Source organism: Lissotriton helveticus, chromosome 10 (assembly GCF_964261635.1).
Source record: "Lissotriton helveticus chromosome 10, aLisHel1.1, whole genome shotgun sequence".
Lineage (NCBI taxonomy): Eukaryota > Metazoa > Chordata > Amphibia > Caudata > Salamandridae > Lissotriton > Lissotriton helveticus.
The window spans coordinates 603,877,320-603,896,394 of record NC_136071.1 but is presented as its reverse complement, the minus strand read 5'-3'; the positions used below and the strand labels follow the sequence as shown (position 1 = coordinate 603,896,394).

The window sequence follows — 19,075 nt, the reverse complement described above, 5'->3', positions numbered from 1 at the left end:
AGTGCGAATCTGTAAGCTGAGAGATGTGGCATAACAGAAGGATTGGTAGTGCGGGCACTGCTGCTTGGGGTATCTGCGAGATTTGTGTAAGTAAATGGAGAGGGGGGAGAGAGTTGGAAGAGAGAGTGAAAGAGGCAGAAACGTGGAGAGTAAAAGAAAGAGCGAAGGAATCTGTAAGCTGAGAGATGTGGCATAACAGAAGGATTGGTAGTGCGGGCACTGCTGCTTGGGGTATCTGCGAGATTTGTGTAAGTAAATGGAGAGGGGGGAGAGAGTTGGAAGAGAGAGTGAAAGAGGCAGAAACGTGGAGAGCAAAAGAAAGAGCGAAGGAATATGTAAGCTGAGAGATGTGGCATAACAGAAGGCTTGGTAGTGCGGGCACTGCTGCTTGTGGTATCTGCGAGATTTGTGTAAGTAAATGGAGAGGGGGGAGAGAGTTGTAAGAGAGAGTGAAAAAGGCAGAATCGTTGAGAGGAAAAGAAAGTGCGAATCTGTAAGCTGAGAGATGTGGCATAACAGAAGGATTGGTAGTGCGGGCACTGCTGCTTGGGGTATCTGCGAGATTTGTGTAAGTAAATGGAGAGGGGGGAGAGAGTTGGAAGAGAGAGTGAAAGAGGCAGAAACGTTGAGAGTAAAAGAAAGTGCGAATCTGTAAGCTGAGAGATGTGGCATAACAGAAGGATTGGTAGTGCGGGCACTGCTGCTTGGGGTATCTGCGAGATTTGTGTAAGTAAATGGAGAGGGGGGAGGGGCACGGAGCTCATCAAAGCAGTAATTACAGCAGTGCGGGAGGGGGGGGTCTGAAGAGCGGGGGGGGGGGTCCGGGGAGTTGAGGAGGGGTGAGGGAGCCAGGGAATTGAGGGAAAGAGTGAGTGTACTGTATACACTGAAATAGAGCACACTGCTTCCTCTCGCGGCGCTATACTTAGGAGCAGACAGAGCATGAAACGGGGAGGAACTTTAAAGCAACGAAAGATGGGTTGAGATAAGGAAAGACTGCAGAAGGAACAACCGAGACAATAAGAGAATAATGAATTCTGTATATGGAGAGAGCGGACAAGAAAAAGAACAGAAGTAGAGAACGGGTAATAGGAGCAAATATGGGCGGACAATGCAGGAAACAGTGAAAAGAGAGGAGGGTGGATGAGAAGAAAGAATAAAAGATGGAGGAGAGGAAAAAAGTTCGGCAAAGACAGAGATAAAACAGAACATAGAAAGAACGAACCTGGGAGGTCTGTGGATGGTGATTGCTGGTGATTGCTGGGAGGTCTGTGGATGGTGATGGCTGGGAGGGTCTGTGGATGGTGATGGCTGGGAGGGTCTGTGGATGGTGATGGCTGGGAGGGTCTGTGGATGGTGATGGCTGGGAGGGTCTGTGGATGGTGATGGCTGGGCGGTCTGTGGATGGTGATGGCTGGGCGGTCTGTGGATGGTGATGGCTGGGAGGGTCTGTGGATGGTGATGGCTGGGAGGGTCTGTGGATGGTGATGGCTGGAAGGGTCTGTGGATGGTGATGGCTGGGAGGGTCTGTGGATGGTGATGGCTGGGGAGGTCTGTGGATGGTGATTGCTGGGAGGTCTGTGGATGCTGATACAGGAGCCCCCCGCTGTGGGGTGGTGCAGCTCGTCTGACTCCAGCTGCGTGCACTCTCCCCTGTCCCTGCCCTTGAGTCTGTGCTGCAGCCTCGGCTCCTGTCTGTCTCACCGAGGGGTGTTAAGCGGCTCTCGCTGTGTGTTCTGGAGGGGCACGGAGCTCATCAAAGCAGTAATTACAGCAGTGCGGGAGGGGGGGGGGTCTGAAGAGCGGGGGGTTGGGGGGGGGGGGTCCGGGGAGTTGAGGAGGGGTGAGGGAGCCAGGGAATTGAGGGAAAGAGTGAGTGTACTGTATACACTGAAATAGAGCACACTGCTTCCCCTCGCGGCGCTATACTTAGGAGCAGACAGAGCATGAAACGGGGAGGAACTTTAAAGCAACGAAAGATGGGTTGAGATAAGGAAAGACTGCAGAAGGAACAACCGAGACAATAAGAGAATAATGAATTCTGTATATGGAGAGAGCGGACAAGAAAAAGAACAGAAGTAGAGAACGGGTAATAGGAGCAAATATGGGCGGACAATGCAGGAAACAGTGAAAAGAGAGGAGGGTGGATGAGAAGAAAGAATAAAAGATGGAGGAGAGGAAAAAAGGTCGGCAAAGACAGAGATAAAACAGAACATAGAAAGAACGCACGAAAAACAAGCAGCAATATCGAGAGGTGGTGGGGGCAGGGTTAAGGGTAGGGAGAGAAGGCACAGGCTGGACAGGAGAAGTATGGAGAGTGGTGCAGGCGGGGGGCGTGGAGCAAAGCCTTTGAAGAGCGTTTGGCTGCCAGGGGGGCGGAGAAGCAGATTGCCTTCAAGGCAGGAGGCAGGCAGAAGGCTCGGCCAAAGCTATTAAGCTGTTCTTCGGCAGTTTTACAAAGGCAGGAAGCGCCCCAGTTAATTGGAAAGCTGACTGGGGGTAAGGTCTAGCGCAAAAAAGGAGTGCCGGTAGCTCCATCAGAAACCACCGGCTCAAATTAGGCACTGGTCTAATGAATCAATGTACTTTTGTACCTGCAAATGCGTTTACTTTGAGACAATATGTGACTTGTTGGACATAATTGAGCTTCCTGAGGTGGCATAAGAGACTCGCTTACTGGCGCTGGGTTGGGTGTGTGGACACTCGTGCTTTGCTCAGCTGTGAGATCCATTTACACACCCGAGTAAGAGACCCAGTGAGCTCGTCGGCCTCCTGCAGAATGGGGACAAACATCTCATTAGGCACATGGGGCTGAGTGACTTCTGTTTACCATTAAGGAGTCTGCTGGTGCTTCACAAAAAGGGCACGAGTTAAGCTAGTCCAAACTTTGCCAACAATTGGCTAAGAGCACCGATTCCATTAAAAACAACAACATAGACACAAATCATAGTGGCGTTTAAATAAAAAATTGGCAGAAAAAAGTGTGACATTTCCAAATTGGAACCTAATCGAAGGCACGAACCCCAGGCGCTTGACAGGCAAAGCCCCGAGCCTGCGCTTGGCGTGTTGGCAGTACAGAAATGAGAGCAGAGCAGAGAATCATGTGGATGTGGAGCTGGGTAAAGCTGAATGGTAAAAACACTACAGAGAGGTGGGGAAAGAACAAAGGACTGGAGGAACACGGGGAAAAGGAAAATAAAACCACAGGGCAAAGGCAGGAGGAGGCAGTACCCGCTCAGAGCATGAGAGTCTGCAATATATATTTATGAGTGAAGATCAGGAGACGGAGGGCATTGCTGTGGGGAGGGGGTGTAGGAGAAATGCACAAGGCGGGCAGGGGAGGGGGCGGAGCGGGGAGAGCGGCATGTGGGTGTTAAGAAGCCGGGCCTTTGAAGTGAAGCTAAGCTTCACTTCAAAAGGTGTCGGACGAATGAGGCTGACGGCGATTGCGGCTGTGCACGCGCTTTTAAGCTCAATGCACATGCGCATTGAGCTTAAAAGTCACGGGCACTGCAAGGAATCGCCACGATTCCTTGCTTCTTAGTTAAAAGTTGTTTAAGCCGCAATAGGCTCGCAAGCTCGATGCGCATGCGCATCGACAGGCGAGACCTAAAAAAAAGAGTGGTAGCCAACGGGAAAACATGGTTCTTTACAACGCCGGAGGAGGCAAAAGACTAGCTTGAAGGGTGGTGCCAAGTAACTCGTAGAGCCGGGAAGGAACACGGGCAACCAGCAACAGGCGTATCACAGTCAGAATGATGAGACGCAGCATCTCGGAGCGAGAGGCCAGATGGAGAGAATTGACTGGCTGGAAGGATACCTCCCTTCGGAGGACAGCGGTGTCGGATATAATCTATCACAGAATCAAGAATCCATGAACAATAATGGTGCAACGGTAAAATCCTCAGCTGCAGGCCCAAAACTATAAGACTACCGATAGATACGCAGAGCCACCTCAGCACCGCATGGTGGCACCTCCAGAAGGGCCCTAGAAAATGGCCAGGAAGACGCCGTAGTGGTTGTACCGATCACTGAGGACGTGTGCACAACTAAACAGATAATGTATAACATGTTTGGGGGCACTACAGGGAGGTACCGGGTGGCTTTCAACCCCCCTACAGAGTTATTGGGGAAATTGGAATTAGGCACCCTGCAAAGTTGGGGAGGTCGTTAGTTTCTATGCAGGGAGGGGGGAGGAATGAATGTTTATTGGTACTGATTTTAGTTTCTTAATTTTGGTTTCTATGTTATGTTTTACGGTGCACCTTCATCACACTCGCAAGAGATTGCTACTTGTAGACCAGCGTACTGTGAACTCTAATGCAGACCCCTATACTGTGGACTCCAATGCTGCGTACACCCACCCACCCTAACCCCCAGGCTTTCTCTAATTTCTTGGAATGTATATGGCCTTCGAGATAAAGTTAAGATAGTACTGATATTACAATATCTTAAGAGCAAAGTGCCAGCAGTCATACTTCTCCAGGATACCCACTTAGTAGGAACAACTTGTAAGGCTCTAGACAGATGGGGCTTCAAACTGATAGTCCACTCTGAATTCACATCCGGCTCCCGGGGGGGGTTGGGCTCCTGATTAAGAAACAATGCCCAGTAATCATCAAACACACATACACAGATGAGCAAGGCAGTTTTGCTGCCATATCCTGCCATTGGGAGGGACGATCAATCAATATAGTGAGCGTGTACATACCCCCAGCACTTCACTCGTTAGCATTCCCGGAACATGCTGCATTCCTACTCCGACTTCCAGAAGGTGAACTCATCCTGGGAGGCAACCTTAATGCAACCCTCAATGACACACTAGACAGGACACTACACCGACAGTAACACCAAACACACTCTTCTCTAGCAGACTTCCTAGACACAATAGGCCTAGTTGATGTCTGTGCTCACTATCCCCACATGAAAGACAATACACATATCATTCAGGGGTACATAACAGTCTTTCTAGGATAGATTATATACTGACATCAGCGGACACAGTGGGACGATTCGTAGATATGACACACCTACCGCGGGGAGTCTCGGACCACGCACCAATATTTGTTAAATACACACGGAACACATCTACCCAAAACCGTGTATTCCCGATATATCCAGGCTATCTTAAAAATCCCAAGATAAAGAAGGGCCTTACCGCAACTACAAAGCACTATTTCAGCGAAAACGAATCCTCGGTCGCCTCACTTTGTGGGAAGCATACAAAACCGTTCTTCATGGACAGGCCATATCTCTCATCACAGACCACAAAAGTGAAAAGGCAAGACTAGTATCGACATCTGAGCAGGAACTGACAGAACTGGAATCAGTACACTCGCAGGACCCCTCAGATATAAACACACGTCGACTACATCTGAAAAAATAAGAATACAAGGAATACCTATGGAAAGATGCAAAAACTCGATTGACAGTCACGTTACATACAATCTATGAAGTAGGGGACAAAGCCAGTCGGCATCTGGCATGGCTGGATAAACGAGAGTGAGCAAGTTGCTGGGTAGCAGAACTCCACGGGAGAAATAGTGACAGACCCCCAAACGATAGTAGACACGTTGGCACTCCACTATGCCGATGTATACACCCCTACAACCACGATACAGCAGAAGGACGCAGAGGCGTTCCTCCGAGACATAAAACTTCCCAGGCTCATAGAAGAAGAAACACGGCTGCTAGACTAGGAATTCACCACTGACGAACTAACAATAGCATTAGGGAACGTACAATCTGGAAAGGTTCTAGGCCCAAATAGCATTCCTATAGAATTATATAAAAGAAACGTGACTGTAATTACCCCACATTTATTAAACATGTATAACCCGAGCTTAGGATTGGGAGAACTCCCTATAGATCAGATGATGGCCACAGTGGTAGCTATACACAAACCTGGAAAGCCCGCCCGGGAAAGCACCTCCTACCGGCCCATCTCCCTAATTAACGCAGAAGCCAAGATATTGGCCAAAACATTGGGAAACAGAATGACACCCTAGTTAGCTAAGTTAATACACCCGGATCAGTCTGGGTTTATGCTGGGCAGAAATAGCTTTAAATCTGCGACGACTACACAATGTACTGGGGCGCAAACATACGATACAGGAGGAGGTTGTCCTATTGTCTCTAGACACTCGTATGACCTTCAATACAGTTGAGTGGCCTTTCCTATTCGCGGTACTCGAGCGATTGGGATTCGGGCCCAAGTTTTGCTCCTATGTAAGAATATTATACACAAACCCTCTTGCACACGTATTAGCGAACGGCCGCATATCCAAGGAGTTCCCTCTGGGTCGAGGCACCAGATAGGGATGTCCATTGTGGCCGATCCTTTTCGCACTCGTGCTGGAACCGCTAGCCGCATGGATAAGGAAAGACCCGATTATTCGAGGGCTCTGCTGGACCGAAGGTTGGGAAGACCGCATATCTTTATATGCAGATGATAACCTCTTAAATATGGCATCCCCCAACCATTCCATGCATAGAATTCTGAAGAACAAGTTACTTACCTTCGGTAACGCTTTTTCTGGTAGATACAGTATCTGCCTGTGGATTCCTCACCTTGTGAATATCCCATTTGCGTCAGCAACGTTCGAAAAATTCTTTGTAGCACGCCGGCGTGGACGACGTCATAGGAGCACGGCATCGCGCGCGACTCCGTCTGACGTCACCGACCCCATATTAGGCCTACGTCGGCGTGATGACATCAGTTCCGCCCTTTTTTACGTGCCTTCGAGGCACCCGGACGGACCAATGACAGTAGATATATACAAATACATTGTAGACAGTACATACATTTCAAAATAACACACGCATAGTGTGTAGCAAAGGTAAGAAAACCCATCTCAAACATATACATAAATATACAAAAATGTACATAAGCATAGGTAAAGCAGAGCGGACAACAGGGAGGCGGGTGGGTCAGTGAGGAATCCACAGGCAGATACTGTATCTACCAGAAAAAGCGTTACCGAAGGTAAGTAACTTGTTCTTCTGATAGATGCATCTGCCAGTGGATTCCTCACCTTGTGAATAGAGTCCCACAGCAGTCCCCACTCCCGGAGGAGGGTGTCCACTCTGCTATACCAGGAAATCTTGGAGGACAGAGCGCGCAAAGTGGCCGTCCCTCCTCACTTCGGTATCCAAGCAGTAATGCTTCGCGAAAGTGTGGAGGGAGGCCCAAGTCGCAGCTCTGCAAATATCCGCAACAGGCACACCTCTAGACAACGCAGAAGTAGCAGACTTTGACCTGGTAGAATGAGCTCTTATACCCTCAGGAGGGTCCTTACCCGCCAGAGAGTAGCAAATCTTGATGCACAGAATTATCCACCTGGAAAGTGTGCGCTTGTGCACCGCTCTACCCTTCCGGCAGCCAGCAAAACCAACAAACAGCTGGTCATCTACCCGAAAGTCTCTTGTTCTATCAAGATAAAAGGACACCGCCCTCTTAGGGTCCAGACGGTGCAGTCTCTCTTCCTCCTTGGAAGGGTGAGGGGGAGGATAGAAAGTAGGAAGGGTAATGGACTGTCCTAGATGGAAGGGAGTTACCACCTTAGGCAGAAAAGCAGCCCTGGTCCTAAGAACCATTCGATCATCATGAATGGACAGGAAGGGGGGCTTAGAACTAAGAGCTTGAAGCTCACTCATCCTCCTTGACGAGGTGATCGCAACTAGGAAGACCGTCTTAAAAGACAAAAGCCTCACGGGACACTTGTGTAAGGGTTCGATGGGGGAACCCATCAAGAATGTTTGGACAAGATTTAAGTCCCATTGAGGCACAATAAATGGAGAAGGAGGGAACCTATTAGTGAGGCCCTTCAGAAACCTCAAAACCACTGGAGATTTAAAAAGAGACGGCTGATCTGGCAAACAGAGAAATGCCGACAAGGCCGAAAGGTAACCTTTGACTGTGGCAACAGCAAATCCTTGCTGCGCCAAAGAAAGAGCAAACTGCAAAATATCGGACAAATGAGCCCTCAAAGGGTCAATAGACTTCTCCCTACACCAAACAACAAATTTAGACCACCTATACGAATAGATGGACTTGGTGGAGTCACGCCTGGCCGAAAGAATAACATCCACCACATCGTGAGGGAGAGAAAAGGAATTCAGGTTGCCCCGTTCAATCTCCAGGCATGAAGGTGTAATGTCTGGAGGTGGGGGTGTAGAACCTGCCCCTCCATCTGAGAGAGGAGATCTACCCTGAAAGGGAGACGGAGCGGCGGGTGAGAGGAGAGGTGGAGTAGATCCGTGTACCACACCCTTCTTGGCCAATCCGGGGCGACCAATATGACTTGGGCCCGGTCCTGACGAATCTTCCTCAGAACCCGAGGAATCAAGGGTATGGGAGGAAACGCATAAAGGAGTTGACTTCCCCAACTCAACTGAAACGCGTCTCCCAAAGCTCCTTGCATCGGATACTGGAGACTGCAGAATGACAGGCAGTGAGCATTCTCGCGAGTGGCGAACAGATCCACCCGAGGAGTCCCCCACATCTGAAAGATGTCCTGAACAACCTCCGGATGGAGCCTCCACTCGTGGTCGGCAGAGAACTGCCGACTGAGAATGTCTGCACGTACGTTCAGCACACCGGCCAGATGATTTGCCATCAGACAAATCTGGTGGTCCTGAACCCAGGACCAGAGACGCAGAGCCTCTCTGCAGAGACACTGCGACCCTACTCCTCCCTGCTTGTTGACATACCACATCGCGGTCGTGTTGTCCGTCAGGACTTGAACTGACTGACCGCGAAGGGAAGGGAGGAAGGCCTTGAGCGCCAGACGTATCGCCCGCAACTCTAAAAGGTTGATGTGAAGCAACCTTTCCTCTGGAGACCAAAGCCCTTTGACCTCCAGATCCCCCAGATGAGCACCCCTTCCTAGAGTGGATGCATCCGTTATCACTGTGGCCACCGATGGAGGCAGTTGAAAAGGCTTTCCCTGAGACAGATTGCCTTCCACGCTCCATCAAATCAAATCCGCTGCAGTTTCTCTGGAGATCCTCACTGACTCCCTGAGATCTCCGTTGTGCTGATACCACTGCCTGCGGAGGCACCACTAGAGTGCCCTCATATGCCAGCGTGCATGGTTGACCAACAGAATGCAAGAAGCCATCAGACCGAGCAGACGAAGGACCTTCAGGACTGCAACAACTGCTCCATTGTAAAATAAAGGAATCATTTCCTGTATGCCGCGAATCCTTTGAGGAGGAGGGAATGCACGACATACAGATGTGTCCAGTACCGCACCTATGAACAGGTTGCGCTGGGAGGGCACCAGGTGAGACTTGGGTACATTTATCGAAAAACCCAACCTGTGCAACAACTGAGTTGTCTCTTGCAGATGACAGAGAACCTTCTCTGGCGACTCCGCCTTGATCAGCCAGTCGTCCAGATACGGGAATACAGGTATCCCCGACCTCCTGAGATGTGCTGCAACCACTGCCATCACCTTGGTGAAAACTCGAGGCGCAGTAGTAAGTCCAAACGGAAGGACCGCAAACTGGTAGTGTTGCGACCCCACCATAAAACGGAGATACTTCCTGTGCGACTTCAGGATGGGGATGTGGAAATAAGCATCCTGCAAGTCGATCGACACCATCCAGTCTTCTTCCAACAGCAATTGAAGAACCTGCGCAAGAGTGAGCATCTTGAACTTTTCTTGTTTCAGATACAAGTTCAAGATCCTGAGATCCAGGATTGGTCGAAGTCTGCCATCCTTTTTGGGGATCAGGAAATACCGGGAGTAGCACCCCTGACCCCTTTCCTGCTCTGGAACCACCTCTATCGCACCCTTTCTGAACAGTGCCAGGGCTTCTTCCTGCAGGAGAAGCAGGTGGTCCTCCGAACAATAACCTTGGCAAGGAGGGTAATTGGGAGGGAACTCTTGAAAAGGAAGTGCATACCCATTTTCTACGAGATTGAGAACCCAAAGATCTGATGTAACCAATTCCCAATCCCATAGAAAATGAGTAAGCCGACTCCCTACCGGACCCGCATGTTCCGGAATGGTGGACCTAGGGCTGCTTTGCTGACGTAGGTGGGGGGTGGGTATTAGAGGAGGAAGTAGGGGAGGAGGAGGCTTGACGTCCACAGACACGACCCCTTTGTCTACCTCTGTATGATTTATACAAAGGGTTCTGTTGCTGTTGCTGTTGCTGGCTTTGTTTATAGGGACGAAAAGTGGACCTCCCAAAGCCTCTGTACTTCCTGGTGGAAGAGCCTCTAGTTTGCAGGCCCAAAGATCTAGCCGTCGCCCGGCTGTCTTTGAACCTCTCCAATGCCACATCCGCTTTCTTTCCAAAAAGGCCAGAGCCGTCAAATGGCAAATCCATAAGAGTAGACTGAACGTCAGCTGAAAACTCAGAAGATTTTAGCCAAGCGGCTCTTCTGGTGGCCACTGAAGAACCCATTATCCTGGCCACAGAGTCCGCCGTGTCCATGCCACTTTGAATAACCTGACGGGCTGCAGCCTGAGTGTCAGTGACCACTTCATTAAAGTTCTTTCTATCTTCCTCTGGAAGCTTAGCTGATAATTGCTTTACCGAATCCATTAAGGCATGCCAATATCTGCCCAGCAGGCAAGTAGCATTTGTGGACTTCAGAGCCCTGCTACCTGATGAAAAAACCTTTTTAGCAGTTTGATCCAATTTTTTTGAGTCTTTATCTCCAGGTACCTGGGGAAAAGAGCCTGCTGACCTGTTCGAACAAGCGGCTTGCACCACCAGACTCTCTGGCGAAGGATGGGTAGACAAGAACTCAGGGTCACCAGGTGCTACCCTATATCGCCTCGCCACTGATCTGGACACCGCAGGAGCAGATAATGGTTTTTTCCAGACCTCCAAAATTGGTTCTGTCAGAGCCTCCGTGAATGGCAGAGTTGGTTCAATAGTTGAAGGCGAATGTAATATCTCCGTGAGGATATTAGATTTGAACTCCACTGTAGGTAAAGTCAAATTTAGCAGCTCAGCAGCCTTTTTAATTACCACATGGTATGGCGCCACATCCTTAGAGGGTGCGTCCGAGACTGCAGGCAACCCCCACTCTGGAGAAAGTTCTAGATCACTTGCACTATGGAGATCCACAAAAAGATCCTCCTACTCCTGAAGTTCTCCTTCCTCCACATCAGGGTCCTCATATTCTTTCTCCTCCAGGAGACGTTGGGCTCTACGCCTCGATCACTCCATACGAACCGAAGTCGTCGGATCCGGTAATGACTCCGACGGAGTCGGACCCGGCGTCGAACGAGGAACTGGAACAGTTGGAGGATGGGAAGGCAGAACCGGCGTCGAACCCCGATCCAAATCCCGAGGTCGCTCCGGAGCCGGCGAAGCCGTGTGCGGAGTCGATGACCTCGGCGGCGCCGTACCGAGCCAAGGTGGATATGGCGTCAGCATAAACGGCAGAAAAGGCGCCGGAGCATATGCTTGAGGGACACCCAAGTTAAACGACAATGGACCCATGGGACCTGCAGGCGCTCCAGAGGGGTACATTGCCCTCGCATATACGCCAAACATGGCATTTAGAAAATGCGAGGGGTCCTGACCAGGACCAGGAAAGGGAGGGTACGAACCCAATGGCTTCTCCGAAGGAGGCTGCTCCGGATTCGGCTCCTCTTGACCCACTGGGCTATCCACCGGAGTCGGTGCCCGAGGGATCTCGACGTCTTCTTCATGCTCCGAAGACTGACACAAATCCGGATTCGGTTCCAGCTCCGGATCCGGAGATTTCTCTCGAGATCGTGCAGGCGAAGCACCACCATCAGGCTCACCAACAGGAGAAGGAGACACAAAATCCTTTTTATGCCTTCGAGAAGAACACTTCCTCTTCGAGTCCGATGACCCAGAATGATGCCTTGAACTATGCTTCTTCCTCTTGTGCTTTTTCTTCGAGGAACCCGAAGCATGTCCCGAAGCCGACCTCGATGCCGACTCCGATCTGGCCCTCGACCTCGACCTCAATCGCGACTTCGATCGCGACTTCTGCTTCGATCTCGAGCGCCTAGATCTTGATCTCTAAGATCTCTTGGCTTCTTTACCTTTCACTTTTGCCTGCAGAAGTTTTGCCTCTCGTTCTCGTAGAGCTTTAGGGTTCATCTTAAAGCAGGAACGGCAGCCTTTAACATCATGGTCTGAACCCAGATACCATAAACAATCGTCACGAGGATCTGTCATAGATATCATCCGGGCACACGAGCCGCACTGCTTAAACCCCGTCTTCCTCGACGACATCTTCGATGAAGAACAAAAACACAGTAACACACAAATAGCAACAAAGTCACTATCTGAATCGCAGAGGATCCCAGAAACCGTTAGCGTCGACGACGCGGAAAAAAGGGAACTGATGTCATCACGCCGACGTAGGCCTAATATGGGGTCTGTGACGTCAGACGGAGTCGCGCGCGATGCCGTGCTCCTATGACGTCGTCCACGCCGGCGTGCTACAAAGAATTTTCCGAACGTTGCTGACGCAAGGGGGATATTCACAAGGTGAGGAATCCACTGGCAGATGTATCTATCAGAATACATGTGACTCCTATGGTGAACACTCAGGTTATATGATCAACTGGAACAAATCAACACAGTATGTCCTAGCAGGCCCATCGCCGAAGCTACCCAGAGGGTGTGCAGTGAAAATACTAGAGGACAATTTAAAATACTTGGGGATTCATATCACTTCAGACCCAGAGAATTTCATGACTTTAAATCTTAATCTTTTAGAACCCCTGAAGAGACTTCGTAGTGATACCAAACATTTTCAATCCTTACCATTGATGCTGCTAGGGAGAGCAGCACTTTTTTAAATGATGGCGCTCCCTCGCTTCCTTTATGCTCTACATAATGCCCCATTCTTAGTCCCCCACCCCATCATATTTCCGCTCAATTGATACAGAAGTGACCAAACTCCTTTGGAATGGGAAATCAGCCCGGATAGCAATGAACAAATTAATTAGGACCTGGTACGATGGTGGCATTGCACTCCCCAGTATACAAATGTATTACTGGGCTTTCCAACTGGCCATAATAAATCAATGGATTCATATCCCGCATATTGATCTGGCCTATCGCTTAGACAGACTTTCCTAGGGCCGGAGGAGCTTAACCGAGCACTGTATAACACTAACTACAAGATGGCTCTATTAGGGTAGACAAAACACACGAATCAGCTCTGGCATATAGCACAAATTAGATGGGGTGGAATAATAAGATCACGCAGGCCACACCCCTTTGGGGCACTGGTAAAATAGGCAAACTACGCAATAGCAAAGGATTCAGACAATGGGATATCATTGGAATATTGAAGGTGGGAGATCTGTGGGTCAAGGGAAAAATAATCCCATTCACCCAACTCTGAGATCAATACGAAATGGCACCTACGGAAAGCTTTCGACATCTCCAGGTCAAGCATGCCCTAGAGGCTGCCATCCCCCTGACACTGCCCTCCCCGAAGCTTCATTGTAGAGGACAGACTTCTCACAGACCACATGGACAAAAAAGCCACTTACTTAACATATCGAAAAATTATAAACAATCACCCTGACCCTACAAAGTCACTCCGGGATAAGTTGCAGAAGAAGGTAGGAGAGCTGGATGAGACGGACTGGCAGGAGGCATTAGCATCCCCAAAGGAGGTAGCAATCTCCTCGAAACTCCGACTAGTGCAACTAAAAGTGCTCCATAGGATCTACTATACTAGGGTAGTATTATGTAAAATAGGAAAGACAGTCAACAATGCCTCCGAAAATGTGGGGAAGTAGGTACATTTTATCACACGATATGGGAATGCCCAGCAAAAGCGACATATTGGGAGGAGATCATGTCCACAATCACACGAGTCAGAGGGGTCCCGGTGCCACAAGAACCTAAACGATGTCTTTTGAACATATGGGAGGCAACAGATCTTAACACCGCAGCACAACCCTGGGCAACACTGGGAATGAGAATAGCTAAGAGAAACATAGCCAGATTATGGAGGGCACGCAACACTCCCACAATCCGAGACTGGAGTACACACATGGATTTGGCCATGGTGGCCGAAAGAGTGGTGTATCTAAATAGACGATGCCCCAAAAAATGGGAACGATTGTGGGGAAAGTGGAATGTATTTAGAGGTGTAATATGTACTACACCTGGTGGGGAATCGTCGCAGGAGGACAGTTAAAAAAACATTACATGATGTAGAAATGATTCTGATCTTCAGTTTTCATCACAATATATTTGCCAAAGTACTGAAATAATGTAAAACGAATGTCTCACAGGTACCAGAACTATAGATTTTAGATTGTACTACTATATGTTATGCACCAATAAAAAGAATATTAAAAAATAAATAAATAAATAAACACTGAAGTCTGCAAATATATGTTGACTCCTAGGTGTGTAGAGGCAAATACTGTGCTGATATATGGTACTAAAACATGTATAGATTCCTTCTAACTAAAATGATAAATCCCTTCAACGATACTTTTCTAACACTGACCTGTTCATATGTTGTTGGCGCAAGGCAGAGTTCATTGCAGACAGGTCCTTCTGGCAGAGTTGGCAGAAATAAAGTCCCTCTTCCTCCAGGCTCTTCACTTTGTCCAGACTAGCAGTGTCTCGCTGGAGAGCTAATGCCAGTGCCGTGTCATTCTCCACTTCAGAGAGGGAAGGATTGCTGACTGGTGAGGGAATTTAACAAGTTTTTTATAAAATAAACGTAAAGCGTCAAGTAGGCTTTCTGGAAGAGCTGCTCAACAGTTCAGCCAGATTAATGTGCTTAGGAACAAATGGTTGACAACAGACCCTACATGCACGCATTTCCGAATAAGCAATAACAACTCTGCATGCAGCAAGGCAATCAATCTCCCAACATTTATAACGTCAGACTAATTCTCAACTGCCAGATTCGACCCTGAAAATGCCCACATTTTTCAAAATGTGTAACATTTGCATTTTCACATAATGTTTTTGGCTAAATCATCATTTTGTCTAACCTGCTGCTGGGAATCGACATTTGTGCAGTTATTGTTATTTGTGGATAATCTGTTTTTGTGGTACAAGTTTTGTCTTTGTCCTTTTTCCATCCGGGAAAGTGAGACAGTTGTATCATGTCTCTGGCTACGTACACTGCTGCACCAAAGGGAGGTTGAAAAGGGGAGAGTTGACAGCTATGTATTTCTAATGGTCTCTGGTCCACTATCATGTTATAGGTGGTCCTTTCAGTCAGTTTAGTGGAACCTGTGCTGCGTGGGTACCACGATATACTTTGGCTTCAGAGGTCTGTCATCACAAACGCCACACGTCGCTTCAAATACCTGAGCAGTTATAGGGCACAAATGTAGTTCTTTGTTCCAACGAATCGGTCTGGACCAAGTTACAATGCTTATGGGATGCACAGATTCATCAGGTACATAAGTAGCCTGAGATCTCCATTCAAACAAGCATGGGTAAGATGTAAGTTATGGCAGCTTAATTTTGAGAATTGCACACTATTTATTTGTGTGAAATGTTAAAATATAGCATGAAATCACATATTTACTTTTCGTGTAAATTTGCACAATTTCCCATAACAAGAAAGCAAAATTACCAGAATTTCGCACACTCCTAATTTACATTAATAAAAATAAATAAAATGTCAAAGAAACAATATAGCAGTGTGGATTTGTTTACAACAGTCCATGCACACTAAGCAGTGTGGATTTCTTTACAACAGACCATGCACGCTAACAGTGATTAAGTAACTCAGAGACTTTTACCCCAATGGAGGCGTGTGATTAATTAATTTAAGGGGGGGGGCTATATATACACAGACACACTTTTTTTCAATGAAAAAATCAATTGAAGGTTATCTATGGTATGTTATGCACACGGTACCTCACACACCACCCATCATGTTTTCCTCTTGAAAACAAGCTTTTTGTTTATTCCATAGTCAAAGTGGTCTATTTAGCATAGGTAGCATCAATTAAAGGGGGCCCTGAACTTCGTCTAAATTTCAAGTGGCTCACGGTTTGTATTCAATTAATCATAAAAAAAAATTCCAGTGAATGTCTATGTGTTTTATTGTAATGCGCTTTAGTCACCATCCATTTACCAATTTGGCACTTTGCAAGGCCATTGGATGTGCACAGTGGTGTTTGGCTGAAGGGCAAGGACACATTCAGACAACCCCCTACGGCACATGGGTTGACTCAACAAAAATTTACGGTAAAGGCATGAAACTTGCCATGTCACTAAGTGAATGCCCAAAAAAAACAAAAAAAAACGAGGTTTATTCTATTAGGGTTTAACATGGCAAGTTTTGGGAAGACACATCATGGGAAGGGGAGGAGGGAAATGAGGGCGGTCAGAAAAGTGACTTTCCCATTAAACTCTCATTGGTTTTTAGGTCTCGCCTGTCAATGGGCATGCGCATTGAGCGGAGCGAGACTATAGGGGCTTAAACAGAGTTTAACCAGACTGGCGATTTGATGAAGTTCATGTGCGCTTTTAGCTCAATGCGCACGCGCAATGAGTTAAAATGCGCGTGCACAGCATCAAATCGCCAGCCATCTGTTGTTTAGCTTGGTGCCACCAGCAGCTCTTCCCGCTCCGCCTCCTGCTGCATCAAAGGCTTTCACGGCCGGCCGGCCGGCCGTGCTTTCAGTTTCCCGGCCTGGCGTGAAAGCCTTTTATTGCTTTTGCCTGCTGTAGTTCTTGTTTTTTAACTTGTTAAACCATGCGTGACTCGTTTCATTTTGCGGCCGCTTTGCCTCCCACTCACTCGCATCCCGCCCCCCCACCAGGCTCACGCTTCTCCAGCCTTCCTGCTTTGGCTTTCTCTGGGTTGAGCACTCGTGCTTTCAGAAGAGCTTCATCCCGCATATCAGAACGTTTTTTAAAAATCAAATCATGGCAAGTTACGTCTTTCGCTCGTTTCATTTTGCGGCCGCTTTGCCTCCCACTCGCTCGCATCCCGCCCCCCCACCAGGCTCACGCTTCTCCAGCCTTCCTGCTTTGGCACCTTGGTGCCTTGTACTTCATGTATTCTATTGTCACTTACTGCTACCATAGCAAAGCTTATGTGGATTATTTAATTTCTGTTACCTTGGACTTTCTTTGTACAGCACACTCAAGCGTTCGAGCAATGCCAGCACTATGTAAAACTCCATAAATATTAAATAAACAAAGGAAGTAGGAAGGATGTGCCCCACTACAAAGTTTGCTAAGTGCTTTGCACACCTTTGTTCATGCATGGGACTAAGACCGCAGAAGTCTAATTCACGCAGGCATGTAGGACTTTGTAACACAGTACCACAGCAACGTTACTTTACGTATTTCAAAATGCCTCTACCCCGTGGTGTCCTTTTTCAGAATGCTAATGCAGCACTTTCCAAGCAGGCACGAGGGCTTTCTGACCCTTAGAATGTCGGGCAGTGTTTAGGGGTCCTGTCCACATTGAATATGAATATCTCTACCCACCTCACCGTTACCTCTCGCTGCCTTCCCCTCTGTGTCCTCCTCGTCCCTACATCTTCCAACCGCCCTCTCTTTCTGTCTTTCAACCCCACCCTGTTCTTTCTCTCCGTCACCCTCTCCCCTCCCTTGCCCTCTCTTACAAAGTCACCACATGCCTGTGTGGCTCGCTCTGTCTCACCCACTCCCGCTTCTTTCTCTGCCCCTTTCCTTTTCCGTCCCTCTTCTCTCAACACAAACTGAAAGTGCCTCCCAGCAGAGCACACAGGCATCCCAGCACTTTAAGGTAAGGATGGCGTTTTGAAAGTAGCAAGAACGTGTCTAGCAGGCACCCCACCCTCCTCGAAAAACACCCAGAACAGCTGCGTTAAGCAGCATTTCGCAAATGATGCCACCAGAGTTCACTGCCCAGCAGTATGACACACAGACATTACGGCTTAATTCCGAGATTACCGCCTCTCTACCCACTTCACCGTTACCTCTCACTGTCTTCCCCTCTGCGTCCTCCTCATCCCTACATCTTCCAACCGCCCTCTCTTTCTGTCTCTCCACCCCACCCTGTTCTTTCTCTCCATCACCCTCTCCCCTTCTTCGCCCTCTCTTACACAGTCACCGCATGCCTGTGTGGCTCGTTCTGTCTCACCCACTCCTGCTTCTTTCTCTGCCCCCTTTCCTTTTCCGTCCCTCTTCTCTCAACACAAACCGAAAGTGCCTGCCAGCAGAGCACACGGGCTTCCCTGCACTTTAAGGCAAGGATGGCATTTTGAAAGTAGCAAGAACTTGTCTTGCAGGCACCCCGCCCCCTCGAAAACACTCAGAAAAGCAGTGTTAATCTGCATTTCTCCACCTGAGTTCACTGCCCAGCGGTAATGACACACAGACATTACGGCTAATTTCTGAGATTACCGCCTGCGGTAAACGAGCCTGCACGGACGGACGCATTTGCACATTTTATGCACACTGCGCCACTGCATCTGTGGCGTGGTTTTAGGTCACAAATAAGTATTTTTTTGCTTTGAAGCCAACTGCACCTCCCCTCTCTCTCACAGCCGCCAGGCCGTGTTATTTTGCTCGCATTTCTCCTCCCCCTCCCCAGCCGCCAGCACCTCCCCTCCCTCTCACGGCCGCCAGGCCGTGTTATTTTTTCAGCCTCCCCTTTTTTTTCAGCCCCTGTTGTGCCGCCCGACTTGTTTCTGTTTGTTTTCGCACCTCCCCTCTCTCTCACGGCCGCCAGGCCGTGTCTCCCTTTATTTCGAATTACCTGACAACAACGTTCATTTTCTTTCTTTTTAGCATCACATGGCAGTCTGAAAATAGAATTCTTAATCAGTGTTGCACTCCAAATGCTATAGGTGTCACATTCGCGAAAGTTATAACTATTGGCATTGTAAATGACAAAGCTATCAATTTAGCGGTTTTAAAAACCAACAAATAAATAAAATATTTGTCATTTACAAGACCAATAGCTCCAACTTTTCTAATGCGAGACCTATTGCATTTCCAATGCTTGTTAAGCTTTATTCTGCAAAAAAAAAGAGAGAGAATCGGCGGAACGGATGAACATCAAAGTAGGCATGAAAGCAGAACTTTACTCTAAGGTGTATCTTTGCCTAGTTTGGTGTAAATCTATTCA

At 48.3% G+C, this 19,075-nt stretch overlaps 1 protein-coding gene across 1 annotated transcript in view; it reads right to left on the bottom strand.

Annotated features, from left to right (window-relative positions):
- The window catches only part of SLX4 (SLX4 structure-specific endonuclease subunit), a 495,651-nt gene that overhangs the window by 442,944 nt on the left and 33,632 nt on the right, over positions 1-19,075 (bottom strand). The window contains exon 4 of the mRNA XM_078663139.1: positions 14,486-14,666. Within this exon, the coding sequence (XP_078519265.1) occupies positions 14,486-14,666 (181 nt within the window). The remainder of the gene's footprint in view (positions 1-14,485; positions 14,667-19,075) is intronic.